Genomic DNA, 23,863 nt, shown 5'->3' with positions numbered 1-23,863 from the left:
CTGCGATATAGCAAAAAATCTGTGATAAATAAATATTTTTAAAGATCCCGCGACACAGTGAGGCCGCGATAAGTGAGCGGCGATACAGCGAGGGACGGCTGCAATGGGGTACTGCCCGTCTCCACACTCTTGGGTTTTTCCAACCTATCCCTCTGTCTGTCTACACTCGGCAAGGTGGAGCTCACACCATGGTCACTTTCTGAATTCGCATGCACCTCCAACAACTAAACCAATGAGGGCCTTTTTGCACTGTGATGTACGAAAGGAGGCCAATAACAATTTGCTTAAAAAACAAAGTCTCAGAGACGCCTAATTTACTGAAGAGCCAACGCCACTGCTCGCCACTGCATTTCTCAGCTCCGTCAGGTTCCCGTCACCTGCTAAGGGGTGAGGGGGTGCCCACACAGTGGAGAACCCGTTTGGTCTTGGCCTCTCCCTCCGCTCTTACCTGAAGTAGGAATTTTTGCCTGTTTCCCCACGGAAACAGTGACCTGATCTGCTGCGCAAAGAGTAAGGGCAGCGTGGGCCCAAACGAGCTGCGGAAACCCCCGAAAGGTGAGACTGAAGTGAGTCAGGCTGGGCAGCAGACCCCAGGCTGACCCACCCGCTGAGGGGAGGCCGGTTCCAACATGAGCTGAGGCCGTTCCGCCGGGGCCAAGTTAACCTCAGCGAAAGCAGGAAACAGCAACAGAAAAAGTTGTGCCCCTTAGCGCGGCCTTATACTTTTGGACAACCTTCACATGGCTGTCTACTTCAGTTTAAATTTATCCCAGGGCAATCTATTGCTCTTAGAACTATAAAACATGTATCAACTCTACAACTTCTCAGAAATCTCAACAAGTAGTTTCATTCTTACTAGAGGTAGAGAGGTAAAAAAAAACAACTTAATATCAACAGTGTCTCGCGGTCAGGATCAAGGACTGCTCAACCTACAGAAACAGAAGTGGCAGTGACAATCTGTGAGGCTGGCCTAAACTCCACTTATCATGCAGATCAGAGGTGACCTTATTATTCCTATCACTGCAGTTTTCAAAGGCATACATACTTACATCAAATATAAAAAATACAGTATGAACTTTTAAGAAATCCAATTCCGTAGCAGTTATTTTAATATTTTTTACAGAATAGATTAACCATTAAGGTGTAAGTTCTACAAAATATAATTTAAAGCCATGGATATAAAAGCATGATTGAAGTTATAGTAAGCATTCAATTGAAGCTGTGCACAATGTTTGATGAGAATAAAGACTGATATAACTTGGAAAGAGTAAAACAACTATGCTGTTCACTACGAGAACATAAAACACTGTTCCGAGAACACCAGAGGACAGAATAATCACGAACTGGACAGAGCCGCCGCTCGCAGCACAGAGAAGCGCGGCAGTCGGCGCGCGTACGTACACCTGCTCGGCCGCCTCTCCGCCGCGTTCCTGCCGGCCTTCACGGCGTCCTTCCCCGTGTGCTGCGGCTTGGACTGACTCTGCTGGTGGTCATTAGACAGCTTGCCTCCATTTCTCCTGCCATTCACCACCATGGTCTTGGATTCTCCCAGCCACTTCATACCCACAGACAGCCTGACCCAGGTGCATTTAGTCACTCTCTTCAAATCGCTTAGAGGGTAAGGTCAATGTCTCTCCTAATGGAAACAAAATAAGAAAAACAGAACAAAACAGGGAGGTCAGTACACAAGAGACCATGCTCCACAGAGGCCCGAGAAAGACACAGAGTACTAAAAGTAACTTAGTAACTGAAGACTATCTTGGCCCCTCAGCCACCCCTATCCCGAAGTCTGCGACGCCCCCAGGCCCTGAGGAGGCGCATCCTCACTGCTGGTGCTGTTTACAGCAAGTGCTCGGCCAACCTCTGTCCTTCAGTTATCAGCAAGAACCACCTTTGTTCCTCAGTAAGCTGGTGTCTAGGCAAGGCACAAGATTCTATTAACTACCCTGAGTAAACTACAAAGATGTCCTCTCTTATCTACAACAGTTTTGTCACATCTTTTTGTTATTAAAGTCAACGTTCAAGGTATTTAGGGACATCATATCAACATCACAGTACCGCCCATCATAACAGGTCTTCCTTAGTGTTAACAATGGCCATGAAAACTGAGACTGTATTTGTATCTACCACTATATGAATTTTAATTAGCTGAATTTGGAAATGGAACGATTTGGACAGTAAGGGATGCCTGTAACTTACAAGGACCTTTGAAGTGATTACGTTTGTTGGTAATGGAATAAAAGAATGTCCATGACATCAGTTTGTTATGAAATTATGCTTTTAGCATAAGTCAAATGTAAAAGGCTCTAGGAAAACCAACGTGGAGCTAAAGGAACTTCAGGATCCCATACAATCCTTCCACTGCAGATGGAACGGAGGCCGGAGAGGCAACATGACCCATGCCACATAACCAGCCCACAGCAGAAGCATGATGACCCAGCCTTCATGCTCAAGCGTCTCTCAGGACACCAAAGTCATTTTCCCTTACGTTTTATAAACATACAGAAAAGTAAAAATGATAAATTATTTTGAAGTACCCCCAGAAAAATGACTAACTGGACATATCTGTAACGATAACCAACACAAATATGAAACATTAAATTTTACTTGACTTCAGATCACTTTCATGTGACAGGAATTTTGTGTGAATTCACAGTAGGATAAAATGTGTGAGCGAAATGCCTAAGTAAAAAAGAAAAAATATATATCTGATGAATATTAAGGATACTTGTGCAATTATTCTCTAACATGCATTTTTTTTCTGGTTCCTTCACTATTCAAATTCAATTAGCATTCAACTTTTAGCGTGCCTATCTTCTGATTCTTCTTATAGGCTTCACTAAATCCAGAAAAATACTGCTGCTTAACACATTAACTGCCATGTGAGTTATAGTTAACTCACCCTGGTTTTAAGCCTGGAGCCTTGTGAAGCGCACACAACTCACATGTCACTTTACCTTGGGTGCCTCGTGGTGCACAGGCAGCTCACGCTACCATGCTATAACATACATATCACGTGAAGAGTGGCCTCATGGATAAAACCCCGCAGATGGTTCGTGAAAATCTTACTTACTGATGGTGTTATTGTTAATACTGGCAATTTGAAAACATGGATCAAATGAATAGAAGTTAATTTATTTTCTATTTATTTTAACCTTTAAATTTCACTAAGTCTGACATGTAAACAAAAACACTTCCTTTATGAACTGTTTCCAAGTTCTCCCATTACTTTTTCATCAAATCACAAAGAAATATTTTGTTTTCAATGTTTTTATTCTATTTTTGTAATAAAGTACCATGGCTCCAGGGAAAACTATTTTTTTTCTAGTGTGGCAGTCAATGTGTTAAGTATTTGGAAAGGGTGAGTAAAACTACTGATATATCAGTTATAGGCTAAAGATTTTTCAATTATTACATCTTGTTAAATTAAATATAAGACTTCCCACTGAGGATCAAATACCCTATACTCACATTTAGAAGAGAAGGCAGGGAGCTCAAGAGCAGCATACTCCTGGAGCACAGAAGCAGAGAGAGGTCAGGGGAAAGGCAGTGCCCACGACACTCCTCCTCCCTCCTGAGCCTGGCACACAAACCCCTCCTGCTCCAGGAAGTCTTCCCTGATCCTCAGGCCACAGCCACGTAGACACTCCCACTCTAAAACTTAGGTAACAGCCCTGTGTCACTGCACAGCAATGGTCTTTCTGCCTCTTTAATGGACTGACAGGTCCTGAAGTCAAGAATTTATTTTCCTTTTCTTTAAGCCTAGTATCTGGCATAGTGCAAAGTGGATCAGAGGCACTCGGCCGATGAAAGAGGAAATAAATCAGGCTGTAGTCTAAGTCACCTGACAGACACTGCACTTCTGTTAGTCTGTTGAATGTACACTGGAGTTACACCTGACCTCTTCAAGTCGCCTTCTCAGGACGCCACTGCTGCTACAGGCAGTGAGAGGGGCTCTAGCACAGGCTCAGACGCAGCAGCCAGAGCCCCCCCCGCCCCCCACCTGCTTTCCTGCTTCCTGGTTCACTGCCTAGCTCTGCATGTCCGCACAGAAAGAACAAGGAGTCAAGTGCTTCTGGTCTCCCAGCAAGTCCACCTCAAGGATGCCCACATGTGACACTGAACTGATGGACGATGACTGAAGAAGGTGTTTTTAAGACTCTTAGGAGCCCTCATCTTCCTCATGATAATCGTCGTCGTCGGCAGCCGTCCGTCTCGAGAGACGATGGTGTAGCTTCTTAAGAGTCTATCTGCACCGCCGAGAATGGCTGTGCAGTCCGACTCGGGAGTGACACGGTATCTGTCTCCTCCCGTGTTGAATCGACATCTTGCGATGACGCTGGAGTGTCCTCTCCAGTGAAGCTGAAGCTACAGAGCCTGGGCAGGGTGATATGGAGGGTCTGCTGTTGCCCATGCAGCAGACCCCCCCTCTCTTCGCAGCTGAAGGATCCAAGGGAAAGACGGAGTCAATACAGCTTGGTTTCAGGTGCGCCGCAGGAGTTGCCGGTGTTGACTACAACGTCAAACCGCCTTAGGGACTCCGGCTCCGGATTTTCTGTCGGGGTTTACTCCCTTAGCCTTTCCCCTGAAGAGGTATGCCGCAAGGCAGCGGAGGTTTTTTGGAGTCAGAGTTTTCCTTCTCTGATGTGCCCTGACTGGAAGATCGAACCAGCGACACTTAGCTCACAGGCCGACGCTCAATCCACTGAGCCAAACCAGCCAGGACCCTCATGATAATACATGGACTGTAACTACATGGAATGGAAAAGAGCAAGCTGGCTTTAGCAAGAGTTAAGAGACACAAGGAAAAGCAAGTCATCTGTCCACAGAGAATGCTTAAGTCCCAGCCCAGATTCCCACTCAGAGACAGAAAGTGGAAACCTGAAACAAGGCCCAGCAATCTGGTTCAATGAGCCTTCCAGGGGATTCGGACGCAGCTCCAGCTGAGAACTACTGTTCTAGGTTACCTCGTCATTCCCTTCATCAGCTGTTGGGGCAACGAATAGATGCCAAAATTTTAAGACAAGTTATGGAGGCACCCTGGCCGGGTGGCTCATGCGATTGGAGTTTGTCCCCTACACCAAAAGGCTGTGGGTTTGATCGCTGGTCAGGGCACATAGGGGAGGCAATCGGTCAATGTTCCTCTCTCGGGTGAGAATTTTAAAATATTAATTAAAATTTATGGAATAAGACATTTTAATTGGAGGAAACGTGTGCCTATCAACCCGATTTTCCCCGAGAATTAGGAAAAGTTCACCAATAAACCATTCTAGTAGCATACTTCAGCCCAGTTCATGGAACACAGATTGAGATCACTTTAACTTACACATAATTCCAACCAAATGTGGCTTTATGACCCAAACTGAGTAAATGCATAACCTCAGTCTCATTTACACTGACGCTAGACCTCAGTGTAGGAGGTGCTCTGTCAATCACAGAATAAGGCTGAGTCGCGCCAGTCTGATGAGATGGCACGTGTCTGGATAGGGTCTGGCGCAGGCTCCAATACTCCCCACTCGTCCAGATAATGACAGCTCATTAAGTTAGGCTCACAAATGAATACCTTTTGAAAGTGCTTCTATAGTAAAGCTATCAGAAATTTTGGGGCTAATTATAATCTTCTAGATGAGTATGAGTATATACAATAAAAACTGTTTTGCTCTGCTCCACGAGTGTGGAATCTGTTCTTGCTGGCATGGTCTTTCCTGTAAGGTTACAAATGGGAAGAACACTTACACGTTAAAGGAGGAGATGGAATCTCAAAAGCGAACCCAGACCCTGTGGCGGCAGACCACAGAGAGACAGACTGAAGGCAACAGGCAGCGGGCAAAGTCTGGAGGCTTCCTGGCCCCCATGGAGGTCCCCCTCCAACGTAAGCAAGGGGGCGTCTCCCTGGCTTAGGGGGCAGCTGGCGCACACAGAAATGCCACCATGGTCTGGGCTTGGTTGACAGCACTAATTTATCCCAGAATGGGCAGAAAAAAAATTTCAAGAAAGGGGTACTGACCACTCCGTAAATGGCATAAGAGCTAGAAAATCTTTGTCTGTTCTGATCTCCCAGTATCAAAATATCAGAAAAATCATTAGCCACCTCCTGTATTACAGACGCTGTTCTAGGCACTGAGGAGACAGCAAAGACCAGTTTCTGCCCCCTGTGCTCGCATTCGAATAAAGCAAGCTCTGGGAAATAACGCATTCGCAAATAAAGGCAGGGATGTCGCGGGTGTCCGGGGCCTGCTGGGGAAAGCCGGGCCGCACCAGGGGGATGGCGTGGCCGGGCGGGGTGCGGTGGGAGAGGCGGCCTGAAGACGCCACAGCCACGCCTGCGGGGGCTTGGGCACTGAGTTTCAGGGAGACGCAAAGAAGAGGAGTGACGTGATGCAAGTTACAGTGTTAAAGGCCCATGCTAGCTGCTTGCTATGTGGCGAAGAGCTCACAATGAGTGCTTTTAAAAAACAAGTTCTAATAAAGCGCTTAATAATTTGGGAGGCCAAGAGAGAAAACACCAGCTGAGAGACACCTGCAATAAAGGAGAGGAGAGATACTGGCGGCCGGCAGCAGCAGAGGTGGTGACAAGTGACTGGTTCCAGGGTCTTTCCTCAAGGTTTGGCTGATACATGGGATTTGCGAACAGCTTGTGTGGAAGAAAGAGGACTCAAATACGCCTCCAAATGAGGGCTGGAATCAGTGTTTAAGAAGGTGGCAAAGATTACAGAAGGTCGGTTCGGGCGGGGGTCGGAGTGCTGGAGTGCTTCTGGTCACATCTGAGATGCCGATGAGGGGCCACGTGGAGCTGAGGCGAGGCCCGGGGTGCAGCTCCAGGCTGGACAGGTGAACTTGGAATCAGTACTAATGCCATTTCAAGCCACGGGGTGAAACGAAATCACGGAGGGAGGCAGTGTAGGTAACAGAAGTCTAAGGACTGTGGCGGTCCCCCGGCATTTAGCGATCAAGACGATAAAAGAGCAGAGCAGAACAGCGAAAGCGCTGGTGAGAAAGGAGGGGAGGCCAGAGCAAAGCAGAGGCCAGCGCTTCCGGGGGCGGGCGGCGCGGCCGGCCGGGCACAGGCCGCCAGGCTCCCAGGCAAGCCCTCCTCTGCGACAGCTGAGACCCACGGGACGGGCCACGCACGATCTGTGAGTCTCTTTCAGAAACAACACAGAACTCCTAAAATGGACATAATGTCTTGAAACATGGGCTCACGGGAACAGAGCTACGTAGCAGAGGGGAATATAAGGAATAGTGAGGAAGAGAGTGCTAAATTCTTGTGTCATCTGTTTCAAGTAAAAGAGTAGACGTTTCATATGCCAGAAAAGATACATGCAAATTAAATTCAGAGGGTGGGAGAAGGTGCAGATAGGTTAATTTGATAACAGTATGCCTCGAGAGAGAGTTTGTAAGAATCTTTTCTGTAAAAAACTTTTTAAATGAACAGTTAATTCTCTGGACTGAAGTAATAAAATAAAGATCATCATCTGAGTGGCCCTGGCCGGTGTGGCTCAGTGGGTTGGGCATCACCCGTAACCAAAGGGTCACCAGTTCGATTCTGAGTCAGGGCACACAGCTGGGCTGTGGGTTCACCTCCAGTCGGGGAGCATATGAGAGACAACTAAACAATCGTCGCTTCTCTCACACTTCGCTGTTTCTTGCTCTCTCTTCCTCTCTCCCTTCCTGTCTCTAAAAAACAATGCAAAAATGTTCTCGGATGAGGATTTAAAAAAGAACTGAAGACCATCTGAGTGTAGGTAATGGGGTGAAATTCCTGAGGGAACTGCACAAGCTTTGCTCCCTCTATTCTGACGGGTTCACAAAAAACGGTGCCATCAGGCTCTAAGGAAATGCAGTGTGACTGTGCCCCTGCAAAGGGAGGGCTCCCCTGACGCTAAAGTCAACAGGACAGGACAAGTGGGGAAGCAAGCACATGCTTCGGATTCTAGTACCAAACCAAACGTAAATAAAAGGGCAGACTATTTATAACACAAAATATACTGGAAAACTGCTAAAATAAGAGTTGCGCTTTTTTTTAATACTTTATTGATTCTGTTGTTACAGTTGTCCCCTTTTCCCTTTGTTCTCCTCCACCCAGTGACCCCCCTCCCTCCAGTTGTCCCCCCGTCAGTCCATGCCCATTGGTTGTGCATATAGTTCTTCTCAACATCTTCCTGTCTACCCCACTCCCTCCTACTATGCTTCTTATGTCCTGTACCATCTCCCTCCCCTTCCCCCTTCCCCTCCCTGCTGACCTCCCCCAATAATGTTCCCCATACCTGTTTCTTTTCCCACTCTCCTTGCCTACTTAGTCTGCCTTTGTTGGTTGTCGTGATACAGTTCTCATTCTAATGTTCATAGTTTTGGTCCTCCTCCTCCTAAACAAGTCCCTTTAACATTTCATATAACAGTGGTTTGGATCTGATGAACTCCTTCAGTTTTACTTTGTCCTGGAAGCACTTTCTCTGCCCTTCTATTCTGAGTGGCAGCTTTGCCGGATAGAGTAATCATGGGTGTACGTTTTTGCTTTGCGTTACTTTGAATATTTCTTGCCAGTCCCTTCTTGCCTGCAGTTTCTTTTGAGAAATCAGCTGATAGTCTTATTGGGACCCCTTTGTATGTAAGTCTCTTCTTCTCTTTTCCTGCTTTTAAGATTCTCTCTTTATCCTTAATTTTTGACATTTTGATTATAACGTGTCTTGGTGTGGTTCTCCCTGGGTCCAGTTGTTTTGGAACTCTCTGTGCTTCCTGGACCTGTGAGTCTAGCTCCTTCCCCAAGTTAGGGAAGTTCTGCTTCATTATTTTTTCACATAATTTTTCCATTTCTAGTTCTTCTTCTTCATCTTCTGGCAACCCTATGATTTGGATGCTGGCCCACTTGTAGCTGTCCCATAGGTTTCTGAGCCTCTCCTCATTTTCCTCACGTCTCGTTTCCTCTTTCTGCCCTCGTTGACTGTTTGTTCCTTCCCTATGTTCCGATTTGTTGATTTGATCCCTGGTTTTCCCTTCCCTCACCACTTGTTTCGTATGTATTTTTGTTCACTTCAGCAGGACTAGCCTTCATTCCTTCCCCGTCTTGTTTAAGATCTGCTGTTAGGTCTGTAAGCATTCATATAACCAAAGCTCTGAACTGAGCCTCAGAAAGATTTCCTATCTGCTGCTTCTTAGATTAGATATTTGCTGTCTGGTCAGCTGTGTCACCGGAATCTCTATCATAATCTCTGCCATCCTGACAGTTTTGTGTTTACCTTTGCTTCCTGGGTGGGACTGTCATACCTCCTGCACTATAGGGGCGGAGCCCTGTGCACTCATCACAACCGGGCCACCCTTCTCACCACATTGTGGTGTTTTCTGTGGGGGCGGGGGTCCAAGATGGATTCCTGCCATTCACTCTCCGCTGAGAGACCAGGAGTCTCCTCCTCCATCCCCACCCACTCTGGGCCTCACAGTCCAAGGTAATGGGGGTCTGCCTTCCCTGGCGTTGGAATTGTGGAGCTGACGGGTCTGGTCTGCAGCTGAAGGTGCTCCCCAGGTGCTTCTCACCTCCCCTTAAATACGGGTGTCTGTGCTTACCGCTGTCCCACCGAGGTTGCTGCTGCCAGCACAGCCTGAACTCTCTGCCCCAGCTTCGCCCCTCCTACCCATCCGGACGAGCACCACTTCTTTATAATTTCATATGTTGGACTTCCATGTAGCTTTATTTTCTGGAACTTCTGGTTGTCTCTAGTTTTGAGGCAATTGTATTCCTTCTTAGTTGTGGAGGGAGACGGAGCGTGTCAGTCTAGGCCTCCATCTTGGCTGGAAGTTCAAGAGTTGCGTTTAAAGAGGAAAGTATTTAAAGAATGATCTAGAGTTGTATTTAAAGAAGAAACTTCTAATTACACTGTAACACCACCACAGGAAAGAGCATACACACATCACGCCGCCCCTTATTTCAAATCAACAACAGAATGGATATTTTTGAGGGAATGGGATTAACGTTAACAAAATTTCTCCCCAAAATGTTTATAGTAAATTTATTTGTAATTAGAAAACAAAAACAAAAATACTCTGATATTTGAAAGAAGTTTCAAAACAAAGCACAGAACTGATTAATGGAAAATGTGCTTGGTTTATGTGAAGTGTCCACTCTATTTCCAGCAGTGAGGGGCCACCAACAAATGTCGCCACCATTATAACTCCCACTGTCTCTTCATGGACACACACAGGGTTAGAGGCTGCTTCTGACTTTTCAGTTAATTGCTCATGCCCAATGTGAGAACTGTGGTTCCAATTTTTTTTTTACTTACAGTTTTTGGACAGGAGTTTTTTTGTTGAATGTTCTAAACACAAACCAGGATTTTAAAAACTGTCAGAAAAATGAAAACATTGGTTCTGAATGACTCTCAAAGATTTTAACATAATTCCTGTGACATTACCAAGAACTCTCTAACCAGTTTACATGCTGAACTTGTCTGCAGACAGTTTATCTTAGAGAAATTATCCAGTGGCAACAAAACCATCCCCAAGTGGTTAAAAAGAAAAAGTAATACACATTTTTAAAATGTAGGTCCTAGCTTGCTAGAGAGCTTTTGGAAATCTTTATTGAGAAAAAGCAGAGCAAGCATTTTAAGTGATTCAGATACAATTTGCTAAGAAAACAATTCAATACACCAAACGATTAACATTGGTATCCCTTAGAGAATGAGATTACAAGCAATTTTTGCCTATTATATGGCATATTCTTCAAAGGGTTCAACTTTTCAAAATGTTTTATTACGTTCATAAAGTAAAACATTATTATGAAAGTAATAAAACATCAATTTTTGAAAAGATTTTATTCATTTATTTTTAGAGAGAGGGGAAGTGAGGGAGAGAAACACCAACATGTGGTTGCCTCTCGCACGCCCCCAAAAGGGGACCCCACCTGCAACCCAGGCATGTGCCCTGACTGGGAATTGAACTGGAGACCCTTCGGTTCACAGGCTGGCACTCAATCCACTGAGCCACACCAGCTAGGGCTCGTAATGAAACGTTTAAAGATATATATATAAAAAGAAAAAAAGACCTCACAAAAATCCTTCTGCATCATTCATATGTATGTAAGTTAAAACCAATTTCTAAAACCATAATACAGCAATTCAAAAATCAGACTTTTTAGAGTGATGGGAAGTCTAACATGTCATTGAAATACTTGTATAAATTTTTGACACCTTCACTTCTGGGCTCTGTGATGCTCAAGTACCATAATCCCAGACTTTCCAGAATTTTATATTTAAAATAAGCACAAGGAAGATGAACACAAATAAAAGCACAGAAATGAGAGAAAGCTCTGTCCCAGGAGGACACACACACACACACACACACACACACGTGAACAAAAGCGCCCACCCTGGACCAGGAGTGAGGCCACTCTGGCGGGTACCATTTCCAACAACTTCCTATTAGTTAAGTGAAAAATCAATGTCACCTCTAGGGCCTCACATTTCCCTTTCTAGTCCCAACCCTAACTACTGCATATAAGCCTGAGTAGTTACTAGTGCTTTCCCTCAGATCTAAAATTACGAAAGAACCCTACAATATATCAAATAATTCCAAATCGGTTTTTAACAATGGCTAATCCAAATCCATCTGCAGTCACTATATATCCAAGGTTCCATGGAATCCTCTAGTAATTACCTGTATGATTAGACCAATATAAGAAGCCCTGCAAAGCTGGCAGGAGCATTTATGATCAATATCCCTTCATAAGACTATAACGCACTTTGGCAGGGCAACTGCTCAAATTGCCAATTTGTGAGAAAACTACCATCAATTCATGATCACACCTGTAACCTTAAAACTTGCTCCTACAAATATTGTTGTCAGGAACAAACTTCATTTGAGAATTTAGATGACTGGTCAGAGTTCAGCTAGTGCGAGGAGAGAGAAGCCTTGGGAAATGCCGCTTTTCTGCATTCACAATTAAGCCTCCCCTAAGGCAGAGCTGTTGCTATAAGACTGGAGATGTCGGTGCAAATTCAGTGCTGATTTGGTATCTAGCACCAAACTCCAGAGCAAAGAATAGGTTTTCATAGGTACCTGTGTCATGTTATTGTTACAAGTACCACTTCTGCCCTGGCGGGTGTGGCTCAGTGGACTGAGTGCCAGCCTGTGAACCAGAGGATCGCCGGTTCAATTCCCAGTCAGGGCGCAGGCTCGGGTCGGAGGCCAGGTCCCCAGTTGGGGGCGCACCAGAGGCAACCACACACTGATGTTTCTCTTCCTCTCTTTCTCCCTCCCTTCCCCACTCTCTAAAATTAAATAAATAAAATCTTTAAGTTTTCCAGCTCTGATAGAGTCAAACTCACATCCACTTTGCTTCAGCCAATTTCAGCTCTCCCAAGCAGCCACTGGGACAAGCAAGAGAACGGCCTGACCCCGAGCAGTTTCCCACCGCCGCCGCGTAAGAATGCTCTGCCCACCTCTGAGGCTGGCTGGGGGGCAGTACCGCCCATTGTGCTGAACTGGAGCACCCCCTGCTCTGAAAGAGACTGCAGGAGGCTGGGAACAATCCCCAAAGGCCGCAAACCTCCAATGTTAGTTTATAAGGAAAAGGGTCTTTGGAAATAGGATTCAATTACGAATTTTGCAATGGAAGAGATTATCCAGGTGGGCCCTAAATGCCTTCACAAGTGCCCTCATAAGAGAGGGGCAGAGGGAGATGTGACACCACACACACCAGAGGCAAAGGTTAGTGACAGGGCCTCCTGCAGAGGACTGCCAGTCCCCAGATGCTGGAAGAGCAAGGAACAGAGTCTCTCCTAGGGGCTCTGGAGGGAACCCTACGCCCGGTGAACCCGACGGTGGACTTCGGCCTCCCAGAACTGTGAGAATGTTTGCTGTCCTAAGCCACCAAGTGTGCAGTGACTTGTGACACCGCCCACAGGAAGCTAATACAGAGACCACGGAAAAGCAAACCAAAGTAGACGTGCTGTACAGTGAGCGGACTTGAGAAACACAGAAAGGTCCAACATACCACAGGAAGAAAGATTCTAACACCTTTAAAAAGTTATTTTAGCCCTGGCTGCGTGGATTAGTTGATTGGAGCGTCCTCCTGTAAACCGAAATGTCAAGGGTTCGATTCCCAGCCAGGGCACACGCCTAGGCTGTGGGTTTCATCCTCAATTAAGGGGCGTACAGGAGGCAGCCAATCGCTGTTTCTCTCACATCCATCGTTCTCTCCCTCGCTCTCTCCCTCCCGTTCCCTCTCTCTAAAATCAATAAGCATGTCCTCAAGTGAGGATAAAGGAAAAAAGTTGTTTTAAGTTACCCTTTAAAAAAGTCGTTTTCCCTCTTTCCCTGCAGGTATGACACACAGCTACAGAGAGAGTAGCATGGAGTTTAAAGATAAAGCTGGCGTCCCAATCACACGTGAAATGACTCAAGCACTGTACTTAAGCCCAGATAACCAAGGCCTTCCTTGGAAGTATTGTGATTGAACATTTTATGTTTATATAAACTTTACAATAAAAAGGAAACTAAAACTAGTAGAATTTTTCATTTGGCACATTTTAAACAGCATAATATCCAGTACTGGGAACTCAACGACCAGGTATTTACAGCACTTACTTACGGGACCATGGATCTAGAGCCGGGCATGTACCAAGCTGCTCCTTAGCTCCTTAACGTGTCTGATATACGCCCCCGCAAAGGGTTTCATGTAAGGAAGATCTGGGTCCCCAATTGTCTCAGCAGGTGTTGTTAAAACAGAGCTGTTGAGGGAAATCCCACAACCAACCAACCAGCCTGCCTGCCAGTCTCTCCACGTCTGACCCACCTCCTTACCTAGTAGGCCTAGGAAAACATCAAGGATGCTTCCTTTGTTATTGTTTTCTGAGACCCAAACATTTCACTTTTCTATAAACAGATGCCACCTTGTGTCAAGAGTCTGTAAGTACAGCCCACAGCTCCTCAGGAGCTCCCAGGTAAGTCGAACAAAGAAGAATCCATTCTTACTGGCAAAGACAAAGGCGAGAAAAACTTCCAACAGGCAACTCAGGGGTTGGCTCAGAGGCCAGGACTGAGTTCGCCAGGTGGTTCAGGACGCGGCCCTGGATGGAGTGAAAGCGCCTGGGTCCCACCCTGGCCCCGCTCGCTACTCTAGCAGTGGGACCACACACTGTCATTTAACCCTGCTGATGGCTTTAGTAAAAGGAAAACAGAGCCTCCCTCCTCTGTTTAGCAAAAGGATGAAATCAGCAGAAATTACTAAGAAAGGTATCCAAGTGTCTCTGTTCGAGTAACTAAGGCAGAAACAGAGGGCCGGGCGTGTTGGCGCATTATTCACAAAACCTTAAATCATCAAGTATAAATGTTCACTCACTCCTCATCCTACCACAACCCGGAGAAAAAAATCACATCATCTCCCGCATTAAAAAAGTTTTCAAGAGAATAAAGAAGGACTGGGGTGTGAATTCATGCTCCAGGGCTGGGGCAGCTTTACTTCTCTGCTGCTCCTAACTCTGGTGACAGTGTAATTCAAAATCATACCAAACTACACCTGATGACCAACATGCAGGGGACCACGGATTTTGTTACAGTGGAATTTAGCTTGTTGTGTGTCTGGTAGGCTGTAACCCCACAAAAAATAAAAATAAAAAAATCAATAAACCATAGCTCCTCCCCTCGTTTAGGGCTTCCTATACTCACTTTATCACGATTCTCACACCCTGTAAAGTCATCCTCTAGAAAGGATCCCACTACAGTATTCCCTCACTTACCGTGGGTATTACGGTCCAGACCCCACCCCCTGCGAAGTAGGAACCTTACATTTATCCTACACTCTTAAACCCACGTAACTTTAACACCATACGTATACAGGACCGCAAAATCCCGCGACATAGCGAAAAATCCGTGATAAATAATTAAATATAATATTCAAAAAATCGCGCGATACAGTGAGGCCGCGATAAGTGAGCCGCGGTACAGAGACGGACGACTGCAGTGGCAAGTGTGTGGCTGAGACCGAGACCAGTTAGAAAGTTAAATGCGACAGGGGCAGTGAGTGGGAAGGGAGAAAAGCTCTGGTGCTTCAAACACAAGCTTGACAAGACCTGGTAACAAATTAGGTTTCGATGGTGGGGGCAGAAAGGAATCCCAACTGAGCCAGAAATCTCTAGTTGGGGCACTGCAAGGTGGCCCCCTAACTGAGTCTGCAGGAAAGATGAGGAGTGTGGATTTGTGGAACCTGAGGAGGGGCCCCACCCAGGTGAAGCTGGCGCAGGATGTGAGCGCTCAGGAGAGAAGCCGGACTGAAGAGGGCAACATTAACAACAAGGGCTGTACAGTTTACTAAGTAATCCAACATTATTTTAATTCAAAGAACTGAAGAATTTCACAGCAGAAAGTCTTAAGGTAAAAGAAACAGGCTCAGGAGTATAAATTATCTACCTAAAGTAATTCACTTCTTTTGACCAAATAATGTGCTAACAATACATGAAACCAAAAAAAATCTGAGGCCCTGGCCGGGTAGCTCAGTTGGTTACAGCGTCATCGGAATACAGCAAAAGGCAGCGCGGGTCTGCCCCCCGTCAGGGCACCTACGGGAACCCAGAACTAATGAACGCATAAGGGGAGCCACAAACTGCTCTCTTCCCCCCGCCACTTCTCTCTCTCTCTCTGTAATCAATTAAAAATATGTTTTTGAGCTTTATCACGGGCAGTTAAGTAAAGAAAAGGGGAGGAAAGAGGAGGAAATGAAATGAGCAGGAGACACACGTATAGTCACAGTAGCGAGACAGGTCTTGCAAAGCAGCACCTCCACTCCCAGTGTTGGGGTTACGTTCTAGGAAGTACCTGGCACAGCATCCACCATACGCTTCAGTAAATGTCTGCTCAAGGTGTAAGTGACACTGAACACTGGGGACAACTTCTCAGTCCTGGGCGCCACAGAGAGACACCTCGGAGCACTAGTCTTCTGGGCACTACTTTACACTATTGCCCTAACTATGATCCAAGATCTGTGCTGATAACTTTATGTGTATCATACGATTTGCTCCTATCACAGTCCTTTAACATATTCATTCACAAATAATAAAAATATTTAAGTTATACAACATATGAAATACTATTATCACCCCCATTTTACAAATGACAGCAAGCCTTACCACACCATATAAGAAAGCAATATAATCCAGACTCAAATTTTTAAACATAAAGCAGGTTTTCCAATGATGTTGTTTCATTATAACCCTGATAAGATGTTGTAGGAGCTTAACTCAGTTTTTTAAAGAAGATTTTACTTATTTATTTCAGAGAGGGGAAAGGACAGAGAAAAAGAAGGAAAGAAACATCGATGTGTAAGAGAAACACCTATTAGTTGCCTCTCGCATGCCCCCAACTGCGGACCTAACGTGCAACCCAGGCCTGTGCCCAGACCGGGACTCGAACCGGCGACCTTTCAGTTTGCAGGAAAACACTCAACCCACTGAGCCGCACCAACCAGGACAGGCGCTTAACTCTTGTTTCTATCAATTAGCCTATGGTTAAAATTGGTTTCGTTACACATTATTAGACTTAAAGTCGCGGAACCCATTGATGATGTTACATGAGTACTTTGCCTCCTATTTGAAGAGTAAGACCCTAGAACAAAGCAGACATAGTTCCTGATACAGAGTAGGAAGAGATAAACAACCTAATGGGCATGAAACTATAAATTCTGGTAAGAGCTATAAAGGAAACGAATAGGGTATTAGGAGACAGAATAATGTGGGAACAGACTTTATAGATCAGATAACAAGGAAACTAAATCAAAAGCATAAATACAAGAACAATCACCTTTTTAGGGGGTCAAAACACTCCTGGTATCTATTTATATCCAATGAACAAAAGTGTCTGGAGCAACTGGCTGTCTAAATCCTCTTGGGCCCAGAATGAGGACTGTTCTTGTTCCTTCTTTAAGGAAGAGGAAAAAGGAGGTTCCCATATGGCCTCGCTAGCCCCAGACTCCACGGCTCACTGGCTGAAGGAGCAGGCCCCCCTTTCCTCCTCAGTCAGGGAGCTCCACCTTTCTAAGAGTTGGGTTGGTTTTCTTACTAAAAATATATATTCCTCACATCATGCCACATAAGCCTTTCCTCTGAAAATAGAAATACTCCTCGGGGATAACTAAACTCCATCAGATACTGCAACCCCTCATACAAATCAGACAGACAAAATGAATCACCCTGCAGACCTAGGGTCCATTCACTCCAGCATTTACCCAGAGCCCCCTGGGAGCCGCGGGCACTGTTTGCGGCGCTGGGATATCGGTCGTGTCCAGGGAACAGCAGAGGGCGCGGGAGAACCTCAGCCTTCAGGACCACCAGTCCACAGACCAGCAAGCAGAAGGGCCCTTCACTGAAGGGGTCTTCTGCCTAAGACCTGAGAGACAATCCTAGTGCCATCAGAGATCCGGTGACCAACCGTTGCCATCAGAAGCCCAACTAGAACACGGGCGAGGATTTCCAGCCCTACGCGATGCAGGTGCGTCAGGTGCTGTCACTACGAATGGGTCGGCTGAAGCTCATAAATGGAAATGCTTTCCTGACGGCACGCTGCTCTTAAGCGGTAAGGCTGCTTCTAAAACCCGAGTGTTCAGGCTGCAGTCTGGGGACTGACTCCAGGACATGAGTGACATGTGCCTCCTCCAGAAGGAAAGGGGCTTATCACCGAGGACTGCTTCCCAGGTCTATTTACTCTTGTCTTTAGGGCACTGTTATAACACGGAAAATAAAACGTCTCGCAGAGACGCAGCTGACAAGTAGGAGCCACTCAGACTTTACGAATTGAGCTTCGGGGCCACTGACACATCCGAGTTTCTCCATTCCAAACCCACCCGAATGTGAGGTATACCATCAATTTGATTAAAAAAAAAAAAAATACATGGAATATACAGATGAACTATGTAAACCAATTAAGATGTCAAAATATGATTAAAATAGACCTTAGAAGAGAAAAGAGCAGCAATGAAGTCTAAAGGGTGAACTACGGCCCTGGCGGGTGCGGCTCAGTGGACTGAGCGCCGGCCTGTGAACCAAAGGGTCGCCGGTTCGGGTCCCTGTCAGGGCACGTGCCTGGGTTGCAGGCCAGGTCCCCAGTTGGGGGCATGTGAGGGGCAACCAATCTGTTTCCCTCCCTCTCTTTCCCCCTTACTTTCCCTCTCTCTAAAAATAAGTTTAAAAAAATATTATCTTAAAGAAAAGATAAACTACAAATGTGGGATTGGGAACGAGTGCAGAGATCAGCGTTCAATCGCGTTGGAGACGAAGCAGCGGGGCGGGGGCCCCTGTGCAGACACGGCCGAGCAGTCACAGCGACACGCACGACACGCAGCCCCGCAGGGCGTGCGGCTGAGCCTCCCTCGCGCAGACACCGGCCAGCCCGACCCGCTGGCAGGGCCAGAGGCGCCGAGCGCCCACGCGGGGCCACGGTCCTGGCAGCCCTTCGGCGCGACGAGAAGAAAACTACGAAGCGCGTGTAACTCAGCATCAGTATCACGGAACCAGCGGCCGTCTCCGTGAGAGTATTTACAGGCGCCGCGGGTGGCCCCTGGGCCCGCCACCAACGCTGTGGACAGAGCGCGCCTGCGCGAACTCGCGGTCGACGTCACACACGCGTGTGAAGCCCACGAACAAGGGGGGACTCCGCCCGAGCGGGCGACTCTCTCCAAGCGCCCCTTCCAACAGTGAGGCCCTGGAACGCACTTAAAAGACGAGGCGCGGGACCGGAACTCGGGAGCGTGGCGGAATAAAAGCAGGCGCGTCTGTGGGGAGGCCCCCGCGGGCTCCGGGAGAGGAAGGCGTAGCTCCCGCGAAGCCGCGCAGCGCGAGGCCGCGGACCTGCGGGGCCTGCCGGAAGGACCCACGCTCACGGCCGCGGGTGGGGCTGCTCCGGCGCTGCACGCACGGAAGGGGCCCAAACAAGCTCGTCCTCCCGGGAGGAAGCAGCAAACGCCACGACGGATCTACGTGACCCGGAGAGACCCGGGCAGCCGTACAGACCGACACCGCAGCCACAGGGCTCCGCGCTCAGAGCCGCGCCCACGGGCGTGTCTGCCGCCCCGGGCCCCGGGAGTGGCCGGGAAAGAGCCCCGTTCAGCGTGGGGCAAGGGACACAGCCCTCCCGCACCCTCTCCAGAGTCAATGTCCGCGACGTTCACGCCACTCTCCGCCGAAGTCGTTTGGCTAATGACACTTTTTAACGACGTTAGACGGGGCACTTCGGAAAACCACACACGGAGATGAGTAAGTTTAACGCTGTCCTCTGCGCCCGCCCCTGAACGGGGAGAAGGGGCCGCAGCACCGCAGGGAGCTGAGGGGACACGCAGGGCAGTAGCCAGGGGCACAGTTACCCGCCGCTGCGGGCCACGGGGACAGCGCAGGGCCACCCGAGGGGAGCGTGCGTGCGGGAGGCGCTGCTGGGTGCACCGCAGGGCTCAGCGGCCGAGGGCCGGGACGCTCAGACGTGAGCACGGGGTCTGCGCTGCCCGGGCCCGGACCTCGGAGCGCAGACAAGCGGCCCGGCTCCCGGTGCTGAGCGCGGCGTGCACGGCAGCCTCGTCTGCCCCGCGGACGCGAGGAGTCCTGAGCGGTGGCCGCGCGGGCGACCCCGACGGCCCGGCTCTGCGCCACGTCCACGCCCTCCCCGCCCATCCCCGCAACGGCGGGCGCGATCCCGGGACCCACGGCGCCGCGGCCCGGTCGCATCCCGCAGCTCGAACCTGAGAAGGGCCACCGGCCACCTCGCCCGCCCCCCGCGTGGCCTTCCTTCGGCAAGTTCTTAAAACTTAACTTCCGAGAGCCCGTTCCCACGCCCGCGGGGCCCGACGCGGCGGCGGGAAATAAGCGCCCCGACGCCAGCGGGCGTCTGCGGGGCCCCGGGCTCGGCGCCTTCCCAACGGGCCGGGTCCCCGCGTCGTCTCGCGAACACGTGTCCCCGCCTCACGGGGGGCAGTGACGCGGCTGCACATCATCTGGGGCACGTGCGAGGCCGACCGCGCCGAAGGACCCACGCGAGTCCCCGCGCCCGGGGCGGAGCGGGGTGGGGGCCCGGCCCGCGAGGGAGCCGGAGCCCAAACACAAGCACGCGGAGCCGAGCGCGGCCGCGGGAGCAGATTGGGCGAGGCCGCGCACGGCTGCCCATTGGCGAAGAGGGAAAACAGAGTCCCCCAATCGCGAGCGGCGGGGCTGCTCCCCTCGTGCGGCCGCGGCCCGGCCCCGCGCCGCCCGGGGGCCGCTACCGCTCCCTTCCGGCGGCGGCGCCCATTGCAGGCCCCGCGCCCCGCCGCCCCCGCCGCCGCCGCCGCGCCCCCCCCCCGCGGCCCCGGCCCCGGCCCCCGCCCTGCCCCGCGCCCCGGCGCCCGCCCCCAGCCGGCCGCCGCCGCCGCCCGCCGCCCCCCGCCCCGGCGCCCGCAGCCCCGCTCACCGCCGGGCCCTGGCCGCTCCTCAGGGCGCGTCGAGGCCCCTTGCCCGGTCGCTGCGCTGGGGGGGTCCGCGCTGCCGGGCGACACTTCCCGTCCCCCCCAAAAATTAATCACCAAAAAATAATTCCAGAGAAAAATGGAGAGTAAAATCCAAGATGGCGGCGCCCGCCGCAGCACCGCCCGCTCCCTCCGCTGCCGGGAAATGAGTCCCAGCCGCGGTCGGAGCCCCCCGCCTCCCTCGCGCCGCGCCCCCGCGGCCCCGCGCCCCCCGCGCCCCAGGCCTCACCTCGCCTCACGCGCGGCCGCGGACTCTCAGAGGCGGCGTCCGGCGTCAGGGCTTGCGCGCCGGTTCCCGGCGCCGCGCTGCCGCCTCCGGTAGCCGGGCGCCCTCACCTCATAGCCCCGGAGCCTCACCGCCCGCGCCGCAGCCGAGTCGCCGCCCCCGGTGAGCCGCCGGGCCGCCGCCCGGGAACGGTGGGCAGACCCGAAAAGGAGTGCCCTCGGCCGGGCGGAGGGACACCAGCCGGCTCGCGCGTCCCAGTCACCTCTGTTGCTTTTACGGGACTCCGCGGGGGGAGGCGGAGAAACCCGAGAAAGAAAGGAGTCCCCGCCGGGCGCTCCCGCGGCGGAGGGACACACAGCGCCTGTGCAGGGCCGCCCGGCCGCCGCAGCGCCCCCCGCGGCGGAGGGATCCGTGCGGCGCCGGCGGCTGGGATCCCTCCGCCCCTCGCTGCCCTTTAAATGGGGGCTGGAGGCGGTGTCGCCGCACGCCCCTTGGGCGCCGCCTCGGCTTGGGGTCGCCGTGCGGGGCCCCCCGCTCGGTGCGGCTGCGCCCACCGGGTTCGGCGGCCACGCCGGGGTCGGGGCGGGCCCCTCGGCCACCGCGCGTGCCGGCCGCGCCGAGGGGAGGCGGCCCCACGGAGGCGAGCCTCTTTGTTGTGGAAATGGGTGTCGCTCGAAGCGGAGACGCCCGAAGCGCCGTGCGGGCCGCCGCAGCCTCCCGCCGCGCGCCGTGGGCGGGAGGGAGCGCGCGGGGACCGGCCGCGGGCTGCCTGGTGTCGGCTGGCCGTTTCTGAAGCGCCTCCTGTGCGCCGGGCCTTCCGTGAGACGGCCGTGCTGCCGTGCCCTTCCCGGCTGGGCAGGGCCGACGCCGTCCGTGCCGCCCCGCCAGCTGCCTCGGCGGGCCGGGCAGAGGCCGAGTGGCTCCCGCGCCCCGTGCCGCGCTGCAGGGATCCTGCAGTCTCATGACAATGACCCCAAAGTAGCCATAATGGGAGGAACGCGGCCTCTCCTGGGTGCGGGGCGCCTCGTCTCGTGGGCTCCTTAGCACAACCCCCAGGAGGCGGGGCCGTGGTGGTGCAGGGAAACTGAGGCACGGGATCGGGACCTGAGCCCTGACCCAGCGCTCGGTGGGAACGCAGACGGCAGGGCGAGGGCGCGGCGGCCACAGGCGGGCGGGCGGGGGTGTCCCCAGGGAAGCAGAGACCCACAGGGGCTGGGGCCGCGTTAGGAACAGGCGGCGGTTAGGGGCTGCGGGGCCGAACCGAGGGGAGGCGGCAGGGCGGGCAGGCAGGTCCGGGGAGGGCCCCGGGGTGCCTCGGTTTCCCCTCCATCCCCAGGGCCGGGCCCGCAGCAGAGGCCGGGCCGTGGAGCATGCAGGTGCCCACGAGAGCTGGGGTCCAGCTGACACCAGCACAGGGACTTAGCCCGTGTCCCTCCTCCGGACCCCGCGCCGGGGCGGGGTGGGCGGGTTAGCGCGGACAGGAGTCTGTTACCCCTTCCGCGGATGGACACGGAGGCGCAGGCCCGCGCGGCGGGGAGGCGTCCCGCAGAGGCCGACGCAGGCTCGGTCCGCTCAGCCAGAGCTGCTGGCAGCACCCCGACCTCCACTGCGGGCCTCCCTGCCCTGCTCCGCTGGTGGGGAGCCGGCGCGGCAGAGTCTCCGCTCCCCAGGGTAGAGCAGCCCCAGGGCCTCACTGGGGGCTTCCTGCCCTTCCCGCAGGTCCGCCTGTGACATCAGAACTCGCCCGGTTGCCAGCCGCCTTGCAGACGCACCTCGCAAACGATTGCTGTGGTTTCGTTACTTTCTCATATGCCACTCCGTTTTCCTTCCCAATATTTTCATAGTGCTTGGCTCCAGATTCTCAAAGTGCATCCCACGGAGGCTGCCTTTGCCACCCGCCACGGGATGCCCACGGGAGGTGTGCCCGCCTGCCTCCCATCGCAGCTGCAACCCTGCGTGGACCCTCCAGGGCCCTGGCGCCCAGGCCCCGTGTCCCGCCGTGCCTGGGCCTCGAACGCCGGTGTCCTCCACTCTAAGCTTTCCAGAATCCACTCCATGGACCCCAAACCCCAGCCCTGCCAAGCCCCAGACTCCCAAGGTGCTGGCACCTCCATTTCGTCACTGCCCAGCGCCAGGCCAAGTGTTCTGGCCCCTGCATTGCCCGCTGCGCGTCCAGCCTCAGCTGAGAGGCCCAGGGCAGGCAGAACTTAGCTGGGGCTGCACCTTGATGGAGCCATGCTGAAGGCTTGCTGCCTTTCGGGGTCCCCACCCGGGGAGGCCAGGGCTGAGCTGGTCAGAGGGCACGGGCAGGAGTGGCGCTCACGGCGCTGGAGCCGGGGGTGGCTAGAAATTGGACTCTCCCACACTGAGCGTGTCCAGCTGGAGGCCTCCCCTGCCATCTGGCAGAGGAGGGGGATGGGGGACAGGAAGTGGTGTGGCCAGGCACCTGCCCAGCCCCCACGTGACAGGAGCCCTCGGTGTTTACACTGTGGAGCCTCTAGATGCCCCAAAGTGGAAGTGCTAAGCCACAGGGACCGCGGGGCCCCCACCAGGCCTGGACAGACGGTGCGATAGTAGCGACTCTCAAGAAGGACCTAGTCAGCGGAAGGGCCGGCCAGCCCCAGAAGCATCAGGAGTGCCAGCCCAGCCCGGAGTTGACCTGGAAGTGGCACCCTTGCCAAGGCACTGGCCGAGGCCATGGAGCCGAGCTCAGTCCCCAGCAGGGCCTAGGGACACTCCAGAGACCCAGCCTGGTCTCACCAACCCTGTATCACCCTCCAACGTCCTGTCTTCAAGAGCCAGGTTCACCCCGCGACCCGCTTGCTTGCTGGGATCCTGTGCCCGCCGGGGGGGCCCACAGGTCATGCCGACCCTGGAGTTCCAGGCAGGGTGGTGGGTGGTTTCTCACTGTGAAGTGCTGTGTTGGCTCTTGGACTCTCCCACGTGTCTCACCCTGTCCCCCACCCCTTCCCGGAGGACAGGGCTTCCGGGAGGAGAGCGGGTGGGAAGGCGGGGAACATACCCAGGACCATTCTGGTGGCCCGTCCGGGTGGCTGCTGGCTCCCTGGCCGCCTGCCTGGGCAGCACCAGGCGCCCTGCATCATCCTTGCCTTCCACCTGCCCCCCCCACTGCCCGCCTCCCTCTCGACAGATGAGGAAACCAAGCCTCC

General features: G+C 52.1%; 1 protein-coding gene across 3 annotated transcripts in view; it reads right to left on the bottom strand.

Moving 5' to 3' along the window:
- Positions 1 to 20,995, bottom strand: part of KMT5B (lysine methyltransferase 5B) — a 49,977-nt gene extending 28,982 nt beyond the window's left edge. The window contains exons 1-2 of one of the 3 annotated variants that reach the window (XM_090257462.1): positions 20,697 to 20,995; positions 1,402 to 1,636 (exon numbers count right to left, since the gene is read on the bottom strand). In XM_090257462.1, the coding sequence (XP_090113588.1) occupies positions 1,402 to 1,561 (160 nt within the window). In that variant the 5' untranslated portion in view covers positions 1,562 to 1,636; positions 20,697 to 20,995. Of the gene's footprint in view, positions 1 to 1,401; positions 1,637 to 20,412; positions 20,551 to 20,696 lie in introns of those variants that run through there. The other 2 variants (XM_090257446.1, XM_090257452.1) reach the window with 2 other exon arrangements.
- Between the last annotated feature and the right edge of the window lie 2,868 nt (positions 20,996 to 23,863).

The sequence above is a fragment of the Furipterus horrens genome, unplaced genomic scaffold, assembly GCF_987537825.1.
Source record: "Furipterus horrens unplaced genomic scaffold, mFurHor1.1.pri manual_scaffold_2, whole genome shotgun sequence".
Classification (NCBI taxonomy): domain Eukaryota; kingdom Metazoa; phylum Chordata; class Mammalia; order Chiroptera; family Furipteridae; genus Furipterus; species Furipterus horrens.
This window is presented reverse-complemented; position numbering and strand designations above follow the sequence as displayed.